Source organism: Equus asinus, chromosome 24 (genome assembly GCF_041296235.1).
Source record: "Equus asinus isolate D_3611 breed Donkey chromosome 24, EquAss-T2T_v2, whole genome shotgun sequence".
NCBI classification, from domain to species: Eukaryota; Metazoa; Chordata; class Mammalia; order Perissodactyla; family Equidae; genus Equus; species Equus asinus.
Genome location: NC_091813.1, coordinates 44,900,060 through 44,926,827, shown reverse-complemented (window position 1 = coordinate 44,926,827; position 26,768 = coordinate 44,900,060). Strand labels below are relative to the sequence as shown.

Sequence of the window (26,768 nt, the reverse complement as noted above, 5' to 3'; positions counted from 1 at the left end):
TACAGGTGAAGTCATATAAAATTTTTGTATGTTTTTTGTGTACATACAAAAATCCTAAAGAATACATACACATACACATAAATAACTAATAGAACTAATAAACAAATCTAGTAAAGTTGCAGGATACAAGACCAATATACAAAAGACAATTGTATTTCTACACATTAGTAATAAACACTCTGAAAATGAAATTAAGAAAGCAATTCTGGGGCCGGCTCCGTGGCCGAGTGGTTAAGTTTGTGTGCTCTGCTGCGGCGGCCCAGGGTTCGGATCCTGGGTGTGGACATGGCACTGCTCGTCAGGCCACGTTGAGGCAGAGTCCCACATCCCACAACTAGAAGGACGTGCAACTAAGATATACAACTGTGTACAGGGGTGGTTTGGGGAGATAAAAGCAGAAAAAAAAAAAAAGATTGGCAACAGTTGTTAGCCCAGGTGCCAATCTTTAAAAAAATAAAAATAAATAAAAATAAAAAAAGAAAGCAATTCTATTTACAATAATATCAAAAATAATAAAATACCTTGGAATTAATTAACAGAAGTATAGTACTTACATACTGAAAACTATAAAATACTGATGAAAGAAATTAAAAATGACCTAAATAAATGGAAAGACATCCCCTGTTCATGGATCAGAGTACTTAATATGGTTAAGGTGGCAATAGTACCCAAGCTGATCTACAGATTCAATGCAATCCCTATCAAAATCCCAACTGGCTTTTTTTTTCCTCAGAAATTGAAAAGCTGATCCTAAAATTCGTATGAAAATGCAAGGGACCCAAAAGAGCAAAAGCAATCTTGAAAAAGAACAAAGTTGGAGGACTCATACTTATTAATTTCAAGACTTACTACAACTCTGCAGTAATCAAAACACATCAATACTGGCATAAAAATAGGCATATAGATCAATGGAATAGAATTGAGAGTTCAGAAATACTCTTACATTTATGGTCAATTGATTTTTGACATGGATGCCAAATCAGGACAATTCAATGGGAAAACATGAGTCTTTTCAACAAATGATCCTGGAACAACAGGATAACCGCACACAAAAGAATGCGGTGGGACCCCTACCTCACACTACATGCAAAAATTAACCACGAATGGACCACAGATGTAAATATAAGAGCTAAAACTACAAAATTCTTAGGAGAAAACATAGGAGTAAATCTTCATGACTTTGGATTAGGCAATGGTTTCTTAAACATTATGCCAAAAGAACAAGTGACAAAAGAAGGGATAGGTAAATTGGACTCAACAAATTGAAAAACTTCTGTTTCAAAGGACACCATCAAGAAAGTTTCTCAGAATGGGAGGAAATATTTGCACATTATATACTTGATAAAGGACATGTATTCGCAATATATAAAGAACTCTTACAACTCAATAATAAAAAGGCAAAAAAAATCCAAGGGCGAAGGATTTGAATAGATACTTTTCTAATGAAGACATATGAATGGCCAATAAACACAGGAAAAGATGCTTAACATCATCAGTAATTAGAGAAATGCAAATGAAAACCACAAGATACCATTTCCCCCTCGCTAGGATGGCTAAAATAAAAAGGAGAGACAATAACAACTGTTGGCAAAAATGTAGAGAAATTGGAACCCTCCTACATTACTAGTGAGACTGTAAAACAGTGCAGACACTTGGGAAAACTGTTCGGCGATTCCTAAAATTGTAGTTACTGTATAACCTAGCAATTCCATTCCTAGGTACATACCTAAGAAAACTCAAAACACATGGCCTTACAAAAACCTGTACATGAATGTTCATAACAGCATTATTCATAACAGCAAAAAGTAAAAACAACCCAATGTCTGTCAACAGATGAATGAATAAACAAAATGTTGTATATCCATATCATGGAATATTATTCATCAGTAAAAAAGAAATGAAGTACCCATACATGCTACGACATGCATGAAACTTGAAAACATGTTAAATGAAAAAATCCAGACATAAAAGGCCATATGTTGTATAATTCCCTTTCCTTGAAATGTCCAGAATAAGCAAATCCACAGTGACAGAAGGTAGATTACCGGTTGCTAGGGGCTGAGGGGAAGTGGGATGGGGAGTGACTGCTAATGGGCACAGGATTTCCTTGGAGAATTATGAAAATATTCTGGAATTAGATAGTGGTTATGGTTGCATGATCTTGTAAATTATACCTTTAAAGGGGTGAATTTTATGTTATGTGAATTATATCTCAATAACAACCAGAAAAATCCAGGGAAAAAGAGTACATATTGTATGTTACTTTTGTGGGGGAAAAAGGGACAAATATATCTGCTTACTTTTGCAAAAAGAAATACAGGAAGGATAAAATGGAAAACAACGGAATTATCTACAAAAGGTAAGGGCAGAGGGACAGGATATTTTCTGCTGGATGAGTCTAGCTAGTCAATATTATAGCGTTACTACAAAGGAAAAATTATCGGCAAATCACTGAAAATTAATGATTTGGTCATGTGTTGATCCACATTAGGAAAGAAGGAGGGAGGGAAAGAGGAAAGGAAAAAGATAAGATAGAAAAGAAGGAAGAAAAGGGAGAAAGTAAAGGAAGGAAATGGAGAGATGGGGAGGAAGGAAAGGAGGGAGGAGTGGGGAGGGTGCCTGGGGGAGGGAGGGAGGGAGGAAAGAGGCAGCCTGACATTAGCTGCTGCTGGTGGTGGTGCCTCAGGCTTCTCTGTCTTACAGGCTGACCTTGACATCAGCAAGACAGTCCCCTCGGGAAGCGTGATAGAAGGACGCCTGCTGGACAGCCACCATCAAAGCGTTTTTCTGAACAGCTTGGCATGCAAGGGTCACTTGCATATTCTCCACTCCTGAATGGAACAAGAGCTAAGGGAAGAAAATGTGAAAGGTATTAGCAATTTCCCCCACAAAGAAAGAGGTGAAGTTGAGAGTTGAGATTATCACTTATTCAACATGTAAATATACGGATCAAACTGCAGGACATGCTGAGATCCTTGCTCCTCAGCCACAGCCTGCATCTGGTCTCTCCCTAAACAGCATTTCATCCCAGGAAGGCAGCCTCCAGGCCGGATTTGCTTTGCAGTTGGACACTGTAAGCTTTCCCCAGTGGTCAGAAAAGGATGAGAAGGCTGTGACGAACTAGCAAACGTGTGCTCAGGAGCAGGCTCTTGTAAAACTGTCAAGATTAGATTAATGTTTAAAAATACACAAATAGAAACCCACATGTATACACGTAAGAGCAAAGAAAATCCATCCGAGTAGCAGGAAAAAATAGCACCAGGTTTAAAAAGATCAGATAAAAGCTCCAACGACAAGTGTGTATTTTAAAAGCTTGATGCAAAGATGGTTCACCACATGTGCTTCTTGTTAACAGTAACAGAGGTTATTGTGAGGGATGTTGCAGTCTGGTTCAAACCAGGCCAACGCACACACCCAATAAGGCCAGGCTATGGTCATTATTCATGAAGTTGGAAGCTTTTCTTATATATGGGAGCCAAACTTATATGAATTAAATATTTGGATTTTTAAAGGGTTGCATGAGCAAACTGCTTAATTTTACCTTAGTTTTTTTTTTTTGAAATAAAGTAATTTACCTTAAGGATGGCTTCCTTTGTATGAAAACTAAATTTGCCAACTTGGTTATCATCCACCTCAGAGATGGCTAAGACCAGAGCAGTAGGAGAATATCTGGAAGAAGAAACAAGAAGTTGTTTTGACCTGCCCATGTGATCAGCTGTGGGAATAGCAAGAACAGATTTTATACAAGACTTGCTGTTTCCACCCAAAGACTGAAGGGCTCCGGGGTCTTTTCAGTCCTTATTGGACTCGATCTCCTTGCAGTTTGGTTGTGGTGATCATCCACCCCAGAGTGTTGGCAATTCTTTTCTCTTGATCACCATTCCACTGCTTTTCCTGTTTTTCCTCTTAACTTCTTGACCTCACCTGCTCAGGCCCCTCCCTCACTGGGACCCCTTTGTCTACTCCCTAAAGGTTGCCCAGTTCTCACTTTCTCCCATGGCCCCAACAATCATCTAAATGATCTTTGCAGGCACCTTTCTGCCTTGGGACATGGTGCTTTGTCCATAGCTCTGAGACTTTGTCAAGTAATTAATATCTCTGACTCTTGGTTTCTTCATCTGTAAATGGAGATACCACCTGTCTTGCAGGGTTACAGCAAATATTAAGTGGGATAATATGCATGAGCATCCTTTTTTTTTTTTGAGGAAGACTGGCCCTGAGATAACATCAGTGCCCATCTTCTTCCACTTTATATGTGGGACACCTGCCACAGTATGGCTTAACAATCAGTGTGTAGGTCTGCACCCAGGATCTGAACTGGCGAACCCCGGACCACCAAAGCAGAATGTGTGAACTTAACCACTGCGTCACCAAGCTGGCCCCTGAATGTGCTTTTAAAAATGTAAGTCACTGTGCTCACATTTAGTGTATGTTGTTGTTATAATGGCACTCTAAAGTGGCAACTTTAAAGAGTTACATACATAATATAAATTCAAACTCAAGACACAATTTCCCTGGATGCATAAATCTTTCCCTGGTAATTCACGAGGCTCCCCAAGATCTTACAGGATTCCTGGGTCATTACTGGGAGGACCAATAACCACTTGACCAGATCACAGGGCATTCAGGCAGTTTATGCTCGTTGGTTGATTCCTGCTGAACAAAAACATGCCCTATTTTCACAGAAGCATAAAATACCAGCTATGGCAGGGCGTCCTTGAAGAGCCAGAGAATAGTTTGGCTCCACGTTGGAGACCTAGCCCTACCTGAGACCCAATTGCACTTCCTGCCTTCAGCTACGTGTATCCTTACAATAAATTCTCCTTTTGGTTTAGGTAGTGTGACAGGATAGAGTGGGGGAGATTTTGCCTCCAGGGGACATTTGGCAATGACAGGAGACATTTTTGATTGTCAAAAATGGGGGAAAGGATACTACTGGCATCTGGTAGGTAGAGGTCAGGGATACTGCTAAACAACCTCTGAAGCATAGGCCGGCCCCCTCCGAGAAAGAGTTATCCAGTCCCAAAATTCAATAGTGCCAAGGTTGGGAAATTCTAGGATACTGTTTTCTACCATCCAAACCCCCTTCCTTCTAGCCCATGCTCTCTCCTTTAGCATACCAACACAGCAAAGTCATATTCTGAGCAGAGATCCACATTAGCAAAACAAAGGTGACTTTCCCTCCTTGGGGTCATCTTGGCCTTCCTTGGGGTGGGGCTGCTATCAGGAATCTCCAGGGACAGAGCTAGGACCTGTAGGGGAAGGGCAGACCAGCACAGAAGGAAAGAGGAAGGAAACAGACATTTCTCCTCAGCACATGTCAAAGGCTGACTCTGTGCAGGGGGAAAACATTCCTTGCCCTAACTGAGTAGATTCATGATCTGTTACTAGTAAGACTGTTTTTGGGGCTGGCCCCTTGCCTGAGTGGTTAAAAGTTTGCATGCTCCTCTTCGGCAGCCCAGGGTTTCCCCGGTTTGGATCCTGGGTGCGGATATGGCGCCACTCGTCAGGCCATGCTGAGGCAGCATCCCACGTGCCACAACTAGAAGGACCCACAACTAGAATGCACAACTATGTACTGGCAGACTTTGGAGAGAAGGAAAAAAAGTCATTATTTTAAAAAAGAGTGTTTTCTTTCAGGCAATGGGCTAAACATATGGGGCATGAAAAAGAAGTCTCACTGGTTTGATGTAACTTCTGTGACTGACCAACAAAAGAGCCTGGCTGAGATCTTGCCATACATGATAGATTTGTACATTGTGTTAGAGTTTCCAGGAGACCACTGCTCAAAAAACTTGACTGACTTTTTCCTGGTCCCAGGGAAAGTGAGAGAAGGGACCTGGACTTTTGATCCATGGTTCTTGCCTCATTAAACCAATGCTCACATCCCTTCCTATCCCGAAGCAATACGGTCAAGCCAGCAGCTGCCGAGCCTGTGGCTTCATCTCCTTTGAGCAATCTGATCTGATTCTTCCACTTCTCGGTTACTTGATGTCTTTGAACCCAATTAGCCCCTTTTATTGAGACCTCATTTTTCTCCTCTTATTAAAAAAAGAAAGGAAGAAAAAGAAAACAAATTGGCATCATGGCAGATAAAATGTAAGGGAGAGAATTTAGAAATCAAATTGCATTTCCATGTCCAGTGGTGACAGAAATTAGTTTTCACTGGTCGTTCATTCTACAGTTACATTATTTTTACTTTGACCTTCTCAAGGCTTACCTGTCTACACGATCACTGTCCTCCAGCAGAGAGGTTATAAAAACAGGGGGTGGGTGGTCTGCCTTGTCCTTGTGTGATGCAAATTCAAAGTGAACAGGCCTCAGATACAAATGGAACTCTTCAAAACCCATCTCACATGCCAATTCCTTATAGAGTCTAAAAGAGAGTAAAAAAGAGCCAAGAACACTTGCCATTATTTTTTCTTAAAAGGAAAGTAAGTGGTAAGAAAACTAAAACAACTAATAAGCACAAAAGCAAAAGTCAACACAAAAGTAAGCCAACTCCGTATTGTAGGGGAGGAAGACAATTCCTCTACCCTCTAGGTCCTTCTGGCTGGTCTAAGAATTAAATTGATATGAGACAGAATAACAGGAGAAAAATCAAAGTTTAATAACACATATACATGGGAGAAACCCAGAAAAACTAACTCAGCCAGAATGGCAGAAGATGCCACCTTAAATACCATCTTCAGCTAAAGACACAGGAGGATGTTGGGGGTAGTGGTTTGGGGCTTCAAGAGGAGGAAGGCAACTTACATGGAGATGGGAATAGAAATCTTTGTTAAACAAGTGTTTTCTGGGTGCTCTATAGACAATGGGACCTATTTTACATTACACTACAGTTATCTTATGTTAGTAGCTCCTTCCTGGAACAGGTCTTCTATCTTAAATTCTTTCAGGCAGTTAGGGGGAAAGTCAAAGTTCCTTTCAGTCTTCTGTTCTCAGAAATAATCAAACCAAAAAGACATATTTGGGGCAGCCAATTCCGATCCCCCATAGTATGAAGTGAATGAATCACAAAGGTCTTATGTTTGCCCTATGCTGTGACAGTTACAACAGTAGTGAAAATAGGAGGAGGTGTGCTTGGGCACTTCCTCAACTCTCATTTCCTGCAAGCTGGCTTCTGCCCTCAGAGTCCATGTGAGGTCACCAATATTGCCCTCAATACAAGGTGCACCATCTTCTCTCAGAGCTCTTCATGGCTGGCCTCTGTCCTCTCTTTGAGGAGCATCTTTGTTTTCCTGGATACAGAATCTCCATGCTTCTGTCTCATAACCACTCTCTCTGTCCTCATTGGCTTCCTCTCTTCTTTATTTTCAAACCCTGGTGTTACCTGGGGTCCCAAACCGGGGCCTCTTCTCATCTTCTCCATCCCCTCCTTAGGAAGTCCACCGTGCAGCCCTAACCATCACCCCCTTGTGTAAGGACCTATGAACCCATCTCTGTCCTCCTTCAATTCTGAGCTCTGCTCTCATGTTTCCGTGACTTGCTGCAAGGCTCTGTTCAGATGTTGCTCTAGCATTTCAGCCTTATGTGTCTAGAATGCCTTCCCCTCCTCTCTTACTCCCGTTCTCACACATTTCTCCATCTTGAAAATTGGTTAAGGCTGAGTTCAAATGGCACCCCTATTCGTTTTCTAGGCTGCTGTAACAAAGTACCATAACTAGGTGGCTTGAACAAAGAAATTTGTCTCAGAGTTCTGGAGGATAGAAGTCTGAGATCCAAGTGTGGCAGAGTTGGTTCCTTCTGAGGGCTCTGAGGGAAGGACCTGTTTCAGACCCCTCTCCTTGGCTTAGATGGCCATCTTCTCTTCTGCCTTCACATCATATCACACAGAGGTGTGTGTCTGTGTCCAAATTTCCTCTTATAAGGACACCAGTCACACTGGATTAGGGCCCACCCTAATAACTTCATGTTAACTTGATTACCTCTATAAAGACCCTATCTCCAAATAAGGTCACAATATGAGGTCCTGGGGGTTAGAACTTGAACATATGAATTTAGGGGGACACAACTTATCTCATAACAGCGCCTCTTCTATGAAGCTTTTCCTAATTCACTTAGAAAGAGCAAAATATTCCATTTTCTGTGCTCCCATAGTATTTTGTTCATACAACTAAAATAGCATGTTAAACTATGTTAGGGGTAACTTTTACATTGTGAGCTCCCTAAGAGAAAGGATCAGAAATTATGGGGAAGTAGTATCAGAGAGTTTAATAACATTTTGGCTCAGAGTATGAATTCTATTTCTGCTACTTTCTAGTTATGTGATTTTAGGCAAATTACTTAACTTTTCCAAGCCACTACTTCCTCACAGGTAAGACGTTTGTAAGCTACCTCACAAGGATATTCTGAGAATTAAATGAACTAATACACATAAAGTCCCCAGTACGACCCCAGGCCACAGCAGGCCCTCAATAATGATTGATGGTAGATGACTGGATTCTGTGTGACTATAGGGCCCCTCATGGGGACGAGAACACCAACAGCACTCAAAATGTTTGCAACAAACTCTCTAGTTTCACATTTTTCCTGCTTATGGAACATGTCCACTTAGGTGTCTTACCATCATCTCACACTCATGCCCAAAACTTAACTCATTAATCTCTCTCTTCCCCTACCTGCTAAACCTTCCATACCTCCGTCAGACCTGGATGTTGCCACTGACTCATCCCTCTCCTTTCTCTAGGTCCTCTACTGCTGGCTACTCTGGAGGCACAGAGTGGCCAAAGCTTGGAGGTAGGGAGGCCCGTGGTCTGTTATCCCCCATCTGGGTCCTCAGTCCCCCTACTGACCGAGCTAAGTGTACACTCTCCAGACTCATTTCTATCAGCCGGTGGCGGAGGGTCAAGAGTTCCAGAAGTTTGGAAAACGTCTCCAGAAGCAGCACCTGAGAGTCTTGGCCTCGGTTATGTCCTTCATCGGCTGCAGACTTGAGTGCAAGCTGGCTTATCTCCCCCACAAGAAAGGGATCTCCCATCACTTTAGTTGAAAACAGCTGAAAGGAAACAAAGCACGTTTTAAAGTATAAAAAGAGAAATTCCACATATTAAGAAAAATACTATCATCAGCACAGACTCTGGATGCAGATTTCCTGGGCTCAAGTCCTAGCTCTGCCACTTAGAAACTGTGAGATTTGGGGCAATTTACTCAGTTTCGCTGTCTCTCAGTTTCCTCATCTGCAAAGTGGGGATAATAACAGTACCTAATAGAAACTAATAGATGATAACTTGCTGATAGGGTTGTTGAGAGGGTTAAATGAGTTAATATGTGCAAAAGTGCCTGGTGCACAATATTTGCTGTTATCATTATTATAAATGTTTTGAACCAAAATAAAGAAGAGAAATGACAAAGATGACCTAACTAGGAATGGAAGTCCCTGCTATTTTTCAAGTCCCTGCTGTTTTTCATTTTAGTGGCCAATAACAATAATTTTTTATAAACCCCTCTAATTGCAGTTTCAAATTTTCAAAGTATTTTCACATATATTAACTTTTATTTTCACAAGATCCCCGTGCAGTAGGCATCACAGATGTCATTATTTTCGTTTTACAGTGAGGGATCTGAAGCAACACTGAAGCCTTCTAAGGGCACACAGCAGTGCCGAGAGTAAACGTAGGCTTTCTAATTCCGCATCCAGCAGTTTTACAGTATATACCAAACTGCCTTTACAGTGGTCCTCCACTCAGCCAGCCCTGGGTAATTTGTGAAGTAACCACATTGTTCTTTAATGCCCTCCTGCCTCTGACATCTTTGCCACCCTCCAAAATACTACCCCCAGCAAGGACCCAGTTTGGGGACCCCATAACCTGCCTTTCCTGGTTTGGCTCCCCAAGGGTGCACAGGCTCCCATATCTATCCACTTATCCACCGAAGACCTTGTCTACTCACAGACACAATTTCTAGACTCTTAAAGTCTTCCTAAATGATAAAGAAATTTATGAAACTAATTCTTGCGTGTCTTCTGAGGGCAATACCTGCCCCATTTTCTGGCCTAATACAAAAGATTAATCCGAACATTTATTGTTTTTAGGTCCAAATTTGAACACATTTCAAAAATAATGATAATTAAAACTATATGGCATCAGTGGGAGACTAGACAGGTATCTCTCATATATTCACTATGATTTATAAGAGAATTTAAAATACAATAAAAAAAATCTAGTACCATAATACAGTGTGAAAAGAATCCTCAATAAATGGTAGTAGGATACATGGCTGGTAATTTGGGCATAAATTCTATTTTGAGTCATACGTCACACTACACCCCCCCATACACACACACACACACACTCCAGGTAGAATACTAAAAGAGTTAAATATTTATAAATATATATATCTAAATATGTATATATATATTTATTGCGGTAAAATTGGTTTATAGTATTATATAAATATCAGGTGTACAGTGTAATATATTTCAAATTCTGTGTAGATTACATCATGTTCACCACCCAAAGACTAATTACAATCCATCACCACACACATGTGCCTAATCACCCCTTTCCCGCCTCCCTCCCCCCTTGCCCTCTGATAACTAGCAATCCAATCTCTGTCACTATGTGTTTGTTTGTGGTTGTTGTTATCTTCTACTTGTGAGTGAGATCACGTGGTATTTGACTTTCTCCTTCTGACTTATTTCACTTAGCATAATATCCTCAAGGTCCATCCGTGTTGTCACAAATGGCCAGATTTCATCATTTCTTACGGCTGAGTAGTATTCCATTGTGTATATATACACCACATCTTCTTTATCATTCGTCCCTTGATGGACACCTAGGTGGCTTCCAAGTTTTGGCTATTGTGAATAATGCTGCAACGAATATAGGGGTGTGTGTATCTTTATGAATTTGTGTTTTCATGTTCTTTGGATAAATACCCAGCAGTGGAATAGCTGGATCATATGGTAGATCTATTCTTAATTTTCTGAGGAAACTCCACACTGCTTTCCATAGTGGCTGCACCAGTTTGCACTCCCACCAGCAGTGAACAAGGGTTCCCTTCTCTCCACATCCTCTCCCACACTTATTGTTTCCTGTCTTGTTAATTATAGCCATTCTGACCGGAGTGAGGTGATATCTCATTGTAGTTTTGATTTGCATTTCTCTGATAGTTAATGATGTTGAACATCTTTTCATGTGCAAGTTGGCCATCTGTATATCTTCTTTGGAGAAATCTCTGTTCAGATCTTTTGCTATTTTTTAGTTGGGTTGCTAGTTTTTTTGTTGTTGAGATATATGAGTTCTTAGTATATTTTGGATATTAACCCCTTATCTAATATATAGTTTGCAAATACCTTTTCCCAATTGTTAGGTTGTCTTTTTGTTTTGTTGATGGGTTCCTTTGCTGTGCAGAAGATTTTTAGTTTGATGTAGTCCCATTTGTTTATTTTTTCTATTGTTTCTCTTGCCCAGTCAGACATGGTACTTGAAAAAATAGTGTTAAGACCAATGTCAAGCATACCGCCTCTGTTTTCTTCTAGAAGTTTAATGGTTTCAGATCTTGAATTCAAGTCTTTAATCCATTTTAAGTTGATTTTTATGTATGGTATAAGATAATGGTCTACTTTCATTCTTTTGCATGTGGCTGTCCAGTTTTCCCAACACCATTTATTAAAGAGACTTTGCTTTCTCCACTGTATGTTCTTGGCTCCCTTGTTGAATATTAGCTGTTCATGTACGTGTGGGTTTATTTCTGGGCTCTCGGTTCTGTTCTGTTGATCTGTGTGTCTGTTTTTGTGCCAGTACCGTGCTGTTTTGGTTACTATAACTTTGTAGTATATTTTGAAATCCAGGGGTGTGATACCTCCAGCTTTGTTCTTTTTTCACGGGATTCCTTTGGCTATTTGGGGTCTTTTGTTGTTCCATATAAATTTTAGGATTCTTTCTTCTATTTTGGTGTAAAATGTTGTTGGAACTTTGATAGGGATTGCGTTGAACCTATAGATTGCTTTAGGAAGTATGGACATTTTAACTATATTAATTCTTCCAATCCAAGAGCATGGAATATCTTTCTATTTCTTTGTGTCTTCTTCAATTTCTTTCAACAATGTTTTATAGTTTTCAGTGTACAGATCTTTCACCTCTTAGGTTAAGTTTATTCCTAGGTATTTTATGCTTTTCCTTGCAATTGTAAATGGGATTGTATTCTTAATTTCTCTTTCTGCTACTTCATTGCTAGTGTATAGACATGGAACTAATTTTTGTATGTTGCTTCTGTATCCTGCAACTTGACTGTATTCATTTATCATTTCTAAAAGTTTATTAGGGGATTCTCTAGGGTTTTCTATATATAAAATCATGTCATCTGCAAATAGTGACAGTTTTACTTCTTCCTTTCCAATTTGGATTGCTTTTATTTCTTTTTCTTGCCTGATTGCTCTGGCTAAGACTTCCAATACTATGTTAAATAAGAGTGGTGACAGTGGGCATCGTTGTCTGGTTCCTGTTCTTAGAGGAATAGCTTTTAGTTTTTCTCCATTAGAATGCTATTTGCTGTGAGTTTGTCATATATGGCCTTTATTATGTTGAGGTATTTTCCTTCCATACCCATTTTATTCAGAGTTTTTATCATAAATGGATGCTGTATCTCATCAAATGCTTTCTCTGCATTTATTGAGATAACTGTGTGATTTTTAGTCTTCATTTTGTTAATGTGGTGTATCCCGTTGATTGATTTGTGCATGTTGAACCATCCCTGCATCCCTGGAATATATCCCACTTGATCATGGTGTATGATCTTTTTAATGTATTGTATTCAATTTGCTAGTATTTTGCTAAGAAGTTTTGCATCAATGTTCATCAGTGATATTGGCCTGTAATTTTCTTCTTTTGTGTTGTCCTTGTCTGCTTTTTGTATCAGGGTAATTTTGGCTGCACAGAATGAGTTAGGAAGCCTCCCCTCCTCTTCAATTTTTTGGAAGAGCTTGAGAAGGATGGGTATTAAGCCTTCTTTGAATGTTTGGTAGAATTCACCAGGGAAGTCATCTGAGTCCTGGACTTTTATTTTTTGGGAGGTTTTTGGTTACTGTTTCAATCTCCTTACTGGTCATGCATGGTCTATTCAAATTCTCTACTTCTTTTTGATCCAGTTTTGGAAGGTTGTATGATTCTAAGAATTTATCCATTTCTTCCAGATTATTCACTTCGTGGGCATATAGCTTTTCATAGTATTCTCTTCTAATCTTATATATTTCTGAGGTGTCCATTGTAATTTCTCCTCTTTCATTTCTGATTTTATTTGAGCCTTCTCTCTTTTTTTCTTGGTGAGTCTATCTAAAGGTTTGTCAATTTTGTTTATCTTTTCAAAGAAGCAGCTTTTGATTTCATTGATTTTTTTCTTTTTTTTTTTTCCTAGTCTCTATTTCATTTATTTCTGCTCTGATTTTTATTATTTCCTTCCTTCTGCTGATTTGGGGCTTTGTTTGTTCTTCTATTTCCAGTTCCTTTAGGTACACTGTTAGATTGTTTATTTGGGATATTTCTTGTTTGTTGAGGTAGGCCTGAACTGCTATTAAACTCCCCTCTTAGAACTGCTTTTATTGTATCCCATAGATTTTGACATGTCATATTTTCATTTTCCTCTGTCTCTAGGTAACTTTGATTTCTCCTTTGATTTCTTCATTGATCCAATCATTGTTCAATAGCATTTTGTGGCTTTTCTGATTTTCTTCCTGTAATTGATTTCTAGTTTCATATCTTTCATACCATCAGAAAAGATGCTTGGTATTATTTCAATCTTCTTAAATTTATTGAGACTTGTTTTGTGGCCTAATATGAGATCAGTCCTGGAGAATGTTCCATGAGCATTTGCAAAGAATGTGTATTCTGTGGTTTTGGGGTGGAATGTTCTACATGCATCTTCTAGGTCCCTCTAGTCTAATGTGTCACTTACGGCCAATGTTTCCTTATTGATCTTCTGCTTAGATAATCTATGCATTGGTGTAAGTGGAGTGTTAAATTCTCCTACTAGTATCGTGTTGCTGTCTATTTCTCCTTTTATGTCTGTTAATAACTGCTTTATACATTAGGTGCCCCTATGTTGGGTGCATAGATATTTACAAGTTTTATATCCTCTTGTTGGACTGTTCCCTTTATCATTATGTAGTGCCCTTCTTTGTCTCTTGTTACAGTGTTTGTTTTAAAGTCTATTTTGTCTGATATAAGTATTATTACCCCAGCTTTCTTTTCTTTGCTGTTTGCATGGAGTATCTTTTTCCATTCTTTCACTTTCGGTTTGTGAGTATCTTAGGTCTGAAGTGTGTCTCTTGTATGCAGCATATATATGGGTCTTTTTTTTCTTTATCCAATCAGCCACCCTGTGCCTTTTGATTGGAGGATTTAGTCCATTGACATTTAAAGTAGCTATTGATAAATATGTATTTATTGTCATTTTGTTACTTTTTTCTAGATGTTTTAGTAGTTCTTCTCTGTTCCTTTATTCTTCTCATGCTCTCTTCCCTTGTGGTTTGATGGCTTTTTTAAGTAATATGTCTGGCTTCTAAAGGAGTTACATATTTCTTAAAATCAAAACCTTAAAAAATTAGAATCAAATAAGACAAATATGAAACATCTAGAGGAAGCTTTGCTTTCTGGATTTAGGAGGATAGAAGAAATCACAAAAGAAAAGGTCAATAGATTTTAATATATGAAATAAGAAGTTTCTATTAAAAAAATAAAAAGACAAATAGGGGGAAATATTTGCATAAAATATGATGGACAAAAGGGTTAAAGTTTTATTTGAGAAGTGGAAAGGAATGACATTTAAGTGGATAGGAATGACATTAGGATTCCAAGAGATAAACAAAGGGAAACAACAATAAATTCACCAAAAATACAGCTAGCAACAAAATATTTGCAAGAATATTTAATGTCAATAAATAGCAAAGAAATGAAAGTTAATAGTGTAATGCCACCTTTTATATATATGTATGTATTAGCACAGACACTACACACTTACGCCTAATACTGTACTTATAGCAGAAATGGCACTCATACATTCTTGGTGGAATTATAATTTGGCACAACCCTTTTGGAAAGCAATCTGCTAACATGTATCCAAAGACTTAAATTTTGTTTCAGCAATTCCACTTCCAAGAATCTATCAAAGGGAATTGATCCAAAATATGGAAAAATCTGTAAGCATTGGAAATGTACATTATAGCATTTTTAATAATGATGAAAAATTGGAAACTACTTTAATTCCTATCAATAGGGAAATGGTTAGATAAAATGAATCCCAAGATTCATCACTTAAGGGAATTATGCAGTCATAAAGGTGAGTATAAGGACTAGCTAGCAATATGGAAAAATATATTATATAATGTTAACTGAGAAAAACAAGAGATAGTGTACAAAGGATATGATTATAACTGTAAAACATGCATAATAGAATACTTGAATTCAGAAAAATAATGATTACAAATGCCATTTCAGTGGTTATATTGAGGGTAATTTTTTTTCTTTCCTCTTTTGCTAAAATTACATGTAATTTTATATTATTTTGATCAATTTAAAATTTTAGTTTGGATAGGAGGGTACAGGAGGCCTAGGCAGGCCCATGGAATAGATATTTTTGGCAGCTGGGGCCCTTGAAAGTTTCTTCCTCATACAGCAAGTACCCACACAGAGTAAGGTCAAATTGGAACCCCATGCTCACCTGTGACAGCCTCAACAGAAAAAGCAAAAGATTTAAATCCAGCTACCAACACCACAGACATCACCACGCCACAGTTTGAATAATAGAGCATTAAAGCTAGAAGGGGCTTCAGAGATCACTGAGCTCACATCCACCCACCTTCCCCCAAACACATGAACATAACGTGACAACATAGGAAAGTGAGGCTCAGAGAGGCTAACAGACTTGCTCAGAGTCACACAGCGAGTTAATGACAAAGCTGAACTTGAGTCCAGGTCCCTGACTCCTCACTCAGTTCTCTCTCTCCTCTACTAGATCTCAGCTCAGGACAAAAAGAGTAAATTTTAGGAAGAGTCTTGGCAGGAAAAAATAAATAATTTTTAATTAAAAATGTATGTTGTTAACATATAAATAAACCAGAAAACATTTTCCGCATACCTAGGTACAACTCCCTTCTAGTTTTAATTGAAGCAGCATCCTAATAAAATACAAACTTTGACCAAAAATGAAAAAAAATCACATAAAAATGTAAGTCCTGTGACTATGATCTGTCTCTGGCCAAATAGGGGGGAATAGAGCCAAACAGAAAAGCAAAGCTAAGTAGTAACATCTGGGAGGAAATAGTCTCTTTGCCAAGAACCCCCCTACCCCCTTCAGAGAACCTACATCCTTCTGGAGCTGTGTGCTGTACCAGGACTCAGGCTTGGCCGGGGAGAGCCAGACGTCCAGGGCCAGCCGCAGCACATGTCTCTCCAGCAAGGCGAGGCGGCTGGCTGTGGTGGGTCTGTAAGTGCGGCGGGCCTCCTGGAGGAGGTGTTCGAGGGCTCTGGGGATGAGCGATGCCAGGCCCAGGGAAGGGTGGAATTCCAGCAGATAAATGTTTTTCAAAGCTGGGCTTAAAAAAGAGGAACAATTAATGACGATTTTACACAATGAAGAACTTAGTCTGTATCCAAAGATATTTGAATTTTATATTTTTAAAGACCAATAAAATGAGTCTTATAATCCAGGACATTATAAAAAACTGGGAGCTTGAAGGGACCTCAGAGGCCATTCGGGGAACACACTGGATTATACAACACGTTCTCTGCTTTAATGTGAACCCTTTTAAAACTGGAGGACATAGGAAGATATTCTAAAAGCCCGATAAGAATAGAATTCTTAAATTGTATATGGCAAACCTATTGATGTTGCAATAAGCAATATATAGTCAAATATTTGAAAACAAAATAACTTAAAATAAAAGTGACTAAATATTAAAGAAATAATTTCCATGGTTGGTCTCTGCTTTTCACCTGTCTTTATCCCTTTTATTTTTCCAAAATGTTAATGGACAAAGACAATTTTTAAATTCTGTACACTACTTCTGGAATCATTTATGTTATATTTTGTAAATGGATGAGGCCAGAAATGATAAAACGCTTGTCTGTAGGTTGTTCCTTTGGAAGTAACAGACCCAGCACAAGCCAAGGGCCTTTTTATACTTACATAGAGCTAAAGAACATAAATACTTCTTAAATCTACACAAATGGAGCTTTTCTTAGTCCTGGATCTTAAAAAGTACAACCCTAAGTCTGGAAAGGGATTTCATCGAGCGAATAACATTTGCTTTCGAGACTATTCTGACAGTCTTAGTATCCAAATGGCCCTAGAATGTTCTGCCAAGAACCATTTCCTGAACAGTAGATTCTTGCCGTAGCAAGCTGCACACACACAGCTGGTGTCATGCTTATTACAGTGAAGTCAGTCCTGAGAAAGGTCTGTAGAGAAAAGGCAGTCTCGTGCCTGGAACTCCCAGGGGTCTTCCTCAAGAGACGAAGTTAGAATCTCAGCTGTGAAAGCCATGGCACTTTGCTGGTCCCCAGGATGAGAGCATAGCCCATTGGAGCAACTTCCTACTGAAAGTCTGCCGGCACTCCTGGACTGTACCCTTCAGAGGAGCATAGGGCCATGCCTCTGTTGGTCACATCTGTGTCCCCAGCTCCTAGTACACTGCCTGGTACATGCAGGTGCTCAAAAAATATTTGTTGGACGTTGAAAGGAGCTGGACAATTTCTCCATCAATTTGGAGGTGATAGAGCGATTGTGATCTTGGGCCACATGGACCAACCTAAGACTTGTCGTCCACTTCCTGGTTCCCTCTCTACCCTCTAAGGCTGGAAGGGAATGGAGGAATCAGACCATATGTCAAAGGCATGACCTAAAGTATATACTCTCTCTGAGTGATCTCAGGAAATTTAATCTACTCCTTAAAGGGGTGGGGTCACAAGATGAGTCTGCAGAAACTTTTTTGGTGACACTTGCTACAATAAAGAAATTCCTTTTTGAAAAACTTTTAAGCACATCTCAGTTTCATATATGTTAGCTTGTGTGGCACCTCCGATTAAATCTTCTGACAGCATTTCAAGAGCAACTGCTTTTTTAAAGGATTTCACAAGGGAATGAAGATTCCGTATCCAGTGACATAAGATTAAATTCTAGCCTCCTATTCTTTTTTTAAAAAATTACTTTACTGAGGTCATATTGGTTTATACCATTGTGTATTTCAGGTGCTTATTACTATACATCAGTTTCTGTAGAGACTGCCTCTTACCCCCAATAATCTGGTTTTTACCCATCACCATACATATGTGCCCCTTTACCTCTTTCACTCTTCCCTCCACCCCCTTCCCCTCTGGTAACTACTAGTCTGTTCTCTTTGTCCATGTGTTTGTTTATCTTCCAAATATAAGTGAAATCATGTGGTGTTTGCTTTCTCTGTATGGCTTATTTTGCTTAACATTATGCCCTCAAGGTCCATTCATGTTGTTGCAGATGGGATGGTTTTGCTTTTTTTATGGCTGAGTAGTATTCCATTGTATACATATATACCACATCTTTTTTATCCATTCATCAGTTGATGGGCACTTGGGTTGTTTCTACATCTTGGCTATTGTGAACAGTGCTGCAATGCATATAGGGGTGCATAAATTTCTTTGTATTGTTGATTTGCTGTTCTTTGGATAAATACCCAGTAGTGGGATAGCTGGATCATATGGTATTTCTATTTTTAATTTTTTGAGAAATCTCCATACTGTTTTCTATAATGGCTGCACCAGTTTGCATTCCCACCAGCAGGGTATGAGGGTTCCCTTTTCTCCAAATCCTCTCCAACATTCATTATTTTTTTCTTGTTGATTACAGCCGTTCTGATGGATGTAAGGTGATATTTCATTGTAGTTTTGATTTTCTCTCCCTAATAATTAGTGATATTGAACATCTTTTCATGTGCCTGTTGGCTATCTGTATATCTTCTTTGGAAAAATGTCTGTTCATATCCTCTGCTCATTTTTTGATCGGGTTGTTTGGTTTTTTTGTTGTTGAGTTGTATGAGTTCTTTATATATTTTGGAAATTAACCTCTTGTCAGATATATGATTTGCAAATATTTTCTCCTAGTTGGTGGGCTGTCTTTTCATTTTGTTCATGGTTTCCTTTGCCTTGTAGAAGATTTTTGATCTGATGTAGTCCCATTTGTTTATTTTTTCTTTTGTTTCCCTTGCCTGAGTAGATGTGGTATTTGAAAAGATATTGCTAAGATCAATGTCAAAGAGTGTACTGCCTATATTTTCTTCTATAGCCTCCTATTCTTTTTTTTTTTTTTGAGGAAGATTAGCCCTGAGCTAACATCCACCCACAATCCTCCTCCTTTTGCTGAGGAAGACTGGCCCTGAGCTAACATCCATGCCCATCTTCCTCTACTTTATATGTGGAATGCCTGTCACAGCATGGCTTGATAAGCGGTGCGTAGGTCCACACCCAGGATCCAAACTAGCAAACCCTGGGACACCTAAGTGGAGCACACGAACTTAACAGTTGCACCACAGGGCCAGCGCCAGCCTCCAATTCTTTATTACTTACAAAGCAAACAGATATTGGGTATGCAAGGAATTCCTCTTCTGTGGCTTTTATATCTACTTCTCTCATCTCCCCAAATACTTGAGAGGTGCTTTGCAGAATAGTATTTCGACTTAACATCATACCTTAACTTGCCTAGAAGATTAAATGTAAAATGTCTAAAGACAACACCAACTTACCAGCTATTGTTGATGGAAATAAGTTGTTTGCAAATTACGTTAAGGGGAAGTCCAAATTTATTGCTATCATCTGGAGGGCCTTGTTGCCAGAGCCTCTGGACATACTCCCGCTGACGCTCTATCTAGAAATGTAACATAAAAGTTAAAATTAGAAAAGTTAAACTTTTCCACGGACGTGGCTTATGAGCCACGGCATGAGAACATCAGCCCTTTGCGTGTCTCCATTATTCCACTAATTTTCACCCAGACTTCGTTTTGAGGATCTGCTCACACAGAGACATGCTGGTCTCTCAGTCTGAGCCAAGGGTCAGCCAAGAATAGCAAAGGCAACCCACTTCCGACAATCTTAAGAGCCACAAGAAAACTTCTGTCAAATAATTGACTACAAGGAAAAAATTCTAAGCAGGCGTAAGGTAAGCATACTGCAACGGTCTTTGTCTCCTGCTTACTTCCTGCCACTAGCTTTTCCCTAGAGGACATACCCTGTGATTGTTTCCGTTAGTGTCCTAAAAATAGTGACAATGTTAAACAAATAATAAACATAATTTTATACACTAATGTCTTGAAGAGGGTATGTTTAATCCTTTCACTACTGAAAAACCCTATGATCTAATGCAAGTAGGTTTTCCATTCTATATACACCATTAAATGTAATTAGGGTTGGAAAACTCCCTTTAAGACTGTGGTTATGCTTGGAATTCAACACTGCAAATGACCTTACAAAAACCATGCTGTACACACTGCCCTTGAAAACCTAGATTCTAGATCCACAATGGAAGGTTCTGCAGTTTTCAGTTCTGGCGGGTGTTTTCCATCCTCTTCTCACATGTAGTATTTTTAAATCCAATTGTACTCACGTGCTGGTTGAGGATGCCCCTGACCAGCTGCAGGTGAAGCCTCAGGCAGGTGCATTCATCTTGGTAGGCCTTAATGAAATAAGGGTGGCTGAGATCAAACCTTGGGCACCTGTGCATGATGTCAGTGATCACTTGTGCTAAGGCAAACCTCTCCTCGGGGTCCAGCACGTGCTGGTAGGCTTCAAAGTAACTGTCAAGAAGCTGCAAATAAGGTTGATAGTCAGGGAACAGCAGAGGCAGCCCTAGGGCCAAGCAAAGAGAGGTGAGGCCCCAGCTACCCCCTACTTTGGAAAGCCCCCTGGCATCAGCAGGAGAGAGACAGCTCTGCACCTCTGGGTACCAGCCTGGTGTGAGCAGTTGCAGCCCCAATGCAGATCGGAGCAATTAGTAAACCCACAGAGTTAGGGAGGGCAAGGAAAGAACACTGGTTTTCCCTCTGCCTCTTCCCCTGCTCTCCACAAATTAAAAGGGAGGTTATATAATTATTAACATATATCTAACAGTTATAATCTCCAAAGAGACAATGCATTCAATGTCACAATGTCAAATCAAATATATTTGTTTCCAACACCTTTCTCCACAGACCCATTCTCCTTCCCCCATTTTACTCCATCACCAAAGGTGGGCATGCAGACTCCTCCCCTCTTCTATAGCCTCAGCCCCATTTCTGACCCCTTCTTAATAGTTGGCCCAAATTTCACCTATGTAGAAAGATAGGGGGCAGTAGAATGGAAGGCCAAGGGTGATAGCCCCCGCTAAATACAAAGCCATTTATACCAGACCAGACTCCATTCAGAAGGGCCTGGTGTCCAGAACTCTCAAAGGCCTTGAGGAAGCTTTTCTAGTGGAGTTCACAAGTCTTTTCTAAAAACCAAAGAAAGCTTCCAGACACTAACGGTCGAAGGGGTTCTTAGCGTGGGAATTTAGAAAGACATGCTCTTTATTTTGCTTTTACCTTTGTCTGTGAGCTTAAGGAATTTCTGTTCTGTGTGTAAATTCTATTTGTGTGTAATTAGTCATGTGTTAATCAGAAAAGCTCTTCAGAGATCACGGGGTTGGAATGCCAAACAGGGACCTAAGGCCAAGGTAAGTAAGTAGTTTTGAACAACGTAATTACTGTTTTAGGGCTCCTTCAAAACCTTCACAGGCCTGAGACACTCTTACTTTTGGAAACCCTGTCCAATATTATATCAACTATATTAAAACATATATTAAAACAAACAATCAAATTTTTTTCTTTAAAAATGTTAAATGATACTTATAATTTTGCTTTTCGAATTATTTAGCCATGAGCAATACATTTAATTAATGATTGGCTATAATTTCTGGGCAGTAGATACCTGAGGATTCTTATGAACAGAGGAAATCTCATCTATAGTTTTCAAATGTCATGAGATGTTTCTAAGCGCTCAGTTGACAAAGTTTTTACATTTTACAGACATGTAATTGAGCATTTATTGATATCTATTTTATTTTTTTCATATTTTAGAGTAATGTATGGGTTTTTTTCAGATCTCAAACATTTTCAATGGTCCCTGAAAAGCTCTTAGATCTTGAACAGCGAGTCTGTATCGCCTGATAGGTAAATTGGCTCTGACTGGAAGCTTCTGAACTTTTACTCCCATTGGTCTCACAAGTGAATGAATTCCTTACTCTCCTCTGCCATCAAATCCAAGACATCCTTTCTCAGCGTTTTAGCTCAAGGTGCCCCTCCCCAAACATTCCTCTGTGACTAGCTCCTCTCATGGAGGTTTCACTCTCATTCTGAAGGGCCTCAGCTCCTACTGTCACCAAAAGCCATGTCACCAAAGACACATGGCCTTGCCTAGTGTGTGACCGCATGTAATTGTCAGCAAGGAGTGAATTGTTGAGGTTGCAATTTCCACCCACCGGACAGCCTTGCATACTTTGGGATGCATTAGAGAAAGAGTGTGTTTTGTTTCCTGGGGTGCTGGTCTTCCTGGTGGCTGGAGGCCAGGAAGTCAGACCTCTTCTTAACAAAGTAAAGAACATCCTAAAAGGAGGTAAAGAGCCCCTCTCACTGTCTGGAGGTCCATGGCTAAGAATGCAAAATCAGGAAGAACTGAGAAGGTGTAAGCACTACTTAGGGCACAGGAGGCAAAGGGGAATAAAGGAACCCCACAGCAGGAAAAACCAGGAGTGTGTCCATCTTGCCACTCATGGCGTCTGCGGCTCCCAGGAAGCGAAGCAGACGAGAATCAACAGCAGACTAGGAATCAAGTACTGCCTTATTAATAGATGACCAGGATCTGAGGGCTTCCATGCTAAGGCTCAGGGAGGGAAAGCTGGGGGGCACTTTATTTAGCATCCAGTTTTGCAGGATACTCTTTGGGAAGCATTGGTCTAAGGCACCTCGTGTCAAGCTTAGTATGTGAAGGAAAACACCAAAGGCGGCTAAAAGCTGAGGACGCAGAACGTGCTCCACAGGTTAGAAACTCACATCTCAGAGAGTGTGAAATGAAGGATGGTGCAGCTCCCCCTGCCGGTAAGGGAGCCCGGGAGAAAGGGAAGCAAGCAGGGTGGTCTAAATTACCTCGTTTTGTCCACAGAGCTCTGCTCTAGAATGACATTCGATGTTAAATAGCGGAAGACAAAGCAGAAATGAAGGAGTGACTAGATGGGGCAAGAAGGGTATCACTCAGTAGCCTGGGAGGAGATTAGCAAAGAAACAATTACCTCCCTAAATCATGCTGGACTAACTTGAACCTTTTCGACTGGACCAGGGCAATCCCAGGAGCTGGTTTATAGTATTTGCATTGCTTTGACCTGTTTTTGTACAAAGAATCCTATTGTTTGGTTATTTGGCAGGGGAAGTTCGTGGAGAGGGTTCTTGCTGGTGATTTCAATCTGGTGATACCAGGTTGCAGAGGCCGGCGCTAAATTGCCACGCTCACTTTTGTTGTTTACAGGGTTGCCAGATTTGGCAAATAAAAATACAGGTCATCTAGTTAAATTTGAATTTCTGATAAACAGTGAATACTTTCTTAGTACAAATACATTCCAAATATTGTCATATTTTACCTGGCAACCCTAGGCATTGAGAAGGAAGATGTGGCTCTGTTTTTAATCTGATAAGGCTTTTTAAGCTTTGGTCACAAACTCGTGAAGCTCTCAGAAGGACCCTTGCATAATTTTATTACGATTTTTTTCCCAACAGGCGTAGGACCTTGATCTTTCCGCCTCACGGGTTCTATTTCTTTTCTGTTTGCTAACCAGCTCATTTCCATTTAAACTCTGGGCTGGTATTTGTCTAAGAAGTCTTCCCAGCCTGTCAAATGTCATCTGTGTGTGTCAAGGGCCAACTCTCAGACAAAACAATACATGGTACCTACTGATGGTGGGCATCAAATACTGGAGAAAATAGAAAAATCGCCAAAATGAATAATCTCAAACCTTACTTTGTTTATATTATCTTTACCTCAAATTTTTTTTTTTTATTTCTGAGATTTAAAAAACTTTTAAGAATAGTATTTTAGGTCCAATCGAAGTACAAAACAGAAAATCAATGCTAGGTAGAACTTGTCACAGAATTGGGGTTTTTTTTTTTCTTTTCGAAAGAATAACAAAAATCTTTTTAGTGCTCCAAACAGTAATTCAAATTACTACCCTGAAAGTGTGTCCTCTGGTGGCCATGGAGAGAAGTAGAAGTTGGTACGAGTACCCCGTAGGAGCTGGTACATTGGATGTCTGGCTTCTCAGCGTCCCTTAATCCACCTAAATTCACACAGCTCTAATTTTATGATTGTTTCCACATAATATGGTTACTTTAAGGATTTAAGACAACCCAATGTGTTTGAGCAATTCTTAACTCTAGTGATTCCAATATATTTAACAATCAAAAGCAGCTGAGGAAACTTGGCAGTAGAATCAGTCCTGGAGGAAATCAGTTGTACACTAGATAAAAATCTGGTTTATCCATTAAAATTGGTTCTTTTGACAGAATTCCTGATTTAGAAGGCCACATTTTACAGTTTTGGCACAGCTAGCTCAGTTTCTAGAGGGAACTTATTCTCAGGGTTGGAAAAGAGGAAGATATTTCCAACAATTGCTTTCAGTTAAAGTAATTTCATGTTCCATAGAAGGAACCATAGTGGACAACCTTGGTTGCTTAGCGCAGAATGAACCCTAGGCTAAAGCGTAGAGAAACTGGTTTGTTTTCAGTCCTCTCTGCCCTTCTATCCTTCTCTGCCGTTGAGTCCTGCCTGGGGCCTCCATAGGAGGTCTAGAAGCATTGAAAAGGAAGGTGGGCAGAGGGAGTACAGAAAAGGGGGGATGTTTAAAACTCATGTCTGGACCAATAAACTTGTCGAGTTTGAGGATTCTGTCTTATTTACACGTAATGCAGCCTTTCCAGTTACTACACTGAGTCTAAATCTCTCATTTACTCAGTTGATCAAAGTAAGGTTCTCATTGGCAGATCAAGGTTGCAGATGCAAATTGCAACTGGAGAGGCCACTTATCTTTAAAAGGGGGAAAAGTTTTCAAAGCCCAAGCCGTGCACCCTCTCAGCCCAGCCAGTTGTCTTCAAAGATTGGGTGACCTACATCCCCATGAGTAACAGACCAGGGAGTAGAGGAAACAGTAAACCATCTATTCTACTAGAAAAACAATTCAAGGAAAACATTTCCACTTCCTCATCTTCTGACCACATGTTAGCATGCTGTAACCTGGCTTCCACCCCCACATTCTCCTGAGAGAGTCCTGTGAAGCTGGTAGCCACCTGATGACTTTAGGAGTCATCTTTCTTGATGTTTCACTGCACTCCACACTAGCAACCATCTTCTCCTAATGAAAACACTTTTTTTTCAGTTGGCTTTCATAACGCTATTCCTTCCTTTTTTCTCCAGTCTCTTTTGTTACTCCTTCTTGTTCCTCTCACGGATTCTTGTTCCACAACCTTCCCCCTAAATGGAAGTGTTACCCAGGGACCCATTTCAGATATCTCTGGCTTTTGCTAGGCATTTGAACTAATGACTGTGGTTCAACTTCCACCTTCACACCTCAGCTCATATCTGCTCCGGAACTTCAAACCTATGGCTCCCACAAAACATGTACACCTGGGTTTTAGCCAACTCTCCTCACAGGCCTTGTGTCCTAGACTCAATATCATCTTCCCCTCAAAAGAAGCCCCTCCTCCTGAATTCTGTTTCAGTTAACAGCCTCCTCCTTGACCCAGAAGAAGTCATTTCAATTCCGCTCTTATTCTCTCACGCCAACATCCAGTCTTCAAATCCTGCCTTTTCCACTTTTGCAAAGTGCTCTCAAGTCTGTCCCTCCTTCCTATTTTCACAATTACATCCTGAGTGTAGGTCCCCTCCTAACTCTTCAGGTCACTGTTGCCGTCACTGCACTTCTTTTCTCCAGGAGCTCTCTATTCCATCTATTCACACGGGCACCCAAACAGCTGTTGAAAACAAAGCTACAATTGTGTTTCTCCCCTACTGAAACTCACCAACGACTTTTCTTTGTTTATAAGAAAAACTCTAAATGAAGCCTGGATTAGCAGGCCCTTCACAGCCTGCACCCAAAACATATGTTTAGCTCGTTTCTCATCCTGCCTTTACATCCTAGCCATAGCAGTCTTCCTGCCATTCTCCAAACTCGCCATCTCCACTTCATACCCCCCTGACGTTGCTAATGCTATCTCCTCTGGATAAGAATCTTTCCTGCTCTGACAGACAACATCTTACTCATCTTTTAATAATAAGAATAAATATTTATTCCTCTGAGAAGACTTGCCAAAATGTCCTTTACTCTGATAGCCCCCAACAGGGCAAATCCCTCCCCTCACTGAGGTCCCGTGGCTCTTGCACGTGCCTCCATTACAAGCTGTTAGCCTCTGGGTTGTAATTTTGGGCTCAAGATTGGATCAATTTTTATAGACCAGAACTTCCTTAAAGATAGAGATCATCTTCACTTATTTATCTATATGCTCCGAATGTCTGGAAGATTACCTGGTACGTAGTAGATACCTAATGTTTGATGAATCCCCCAAGGGTTGGTGATTATCAGAAGAGCTAATAATCCACGCTAAGGACACAGAAGAGAGCAGTGTCTCATTTATTACTGGGATATGAACCGCTAATGACAGAATGATGGTTTAGTAACTCGCTGTTTTGCTGCTTTAAACTTACCCTGGCAACTTGTTGTATTAATCAGCCCTTGCCCAACGGCTTTCA

The 26,768-nt window shown here is 40.0% G+C and overlaps 1 protein-coding gene across 3 annotated transcripts in view; it reads right to left on the bottom strand.

Annotated features, from left to right (window-relative positions):
* LOC106829732 (uncharacterized) overlaps window positions 1–26,768 on the bottom strand; it is a 165,397-nt gene that overhangs the window by 75,672 nt on the left and 62,957 nt on the right. For all 3 annotated transcript variants that reach the window (XM_070496708.1, XM_044757278.2, XM_070496709.1), the window contains 7 exons: window positions 20,569–20,769; window positions 19,712–19,833; window positions 16,303–16,531; window positions 8,796–8,998; window positions 6,221–6,376; window positions 3,576–3,669; window positions 2,710–2,847 (listed from right to left, as the gene is read on the bottom strand). In XM_070496708.1, the coding sequence (XP_070352809.1) occupies window positions 2,710–2,847; window positions 3,576–3,669; window positions 6,221–6,376; window positions 8,796–8,998; window positions 16,303–16,531; window positions 19,712–19,833; window positions 20,569–20,769 (1,143 nt within the window). The remainder of the gene's footprint in view (window positions 1–2,709; window positions 2,848–3,575; window positions 3,670–6,220; window positions 6,377–8,795; window positions 8,999–16,302; window positions 16,532–19,711; window positions 19,834–20,568; window positions 20,770–26,768) is intronic.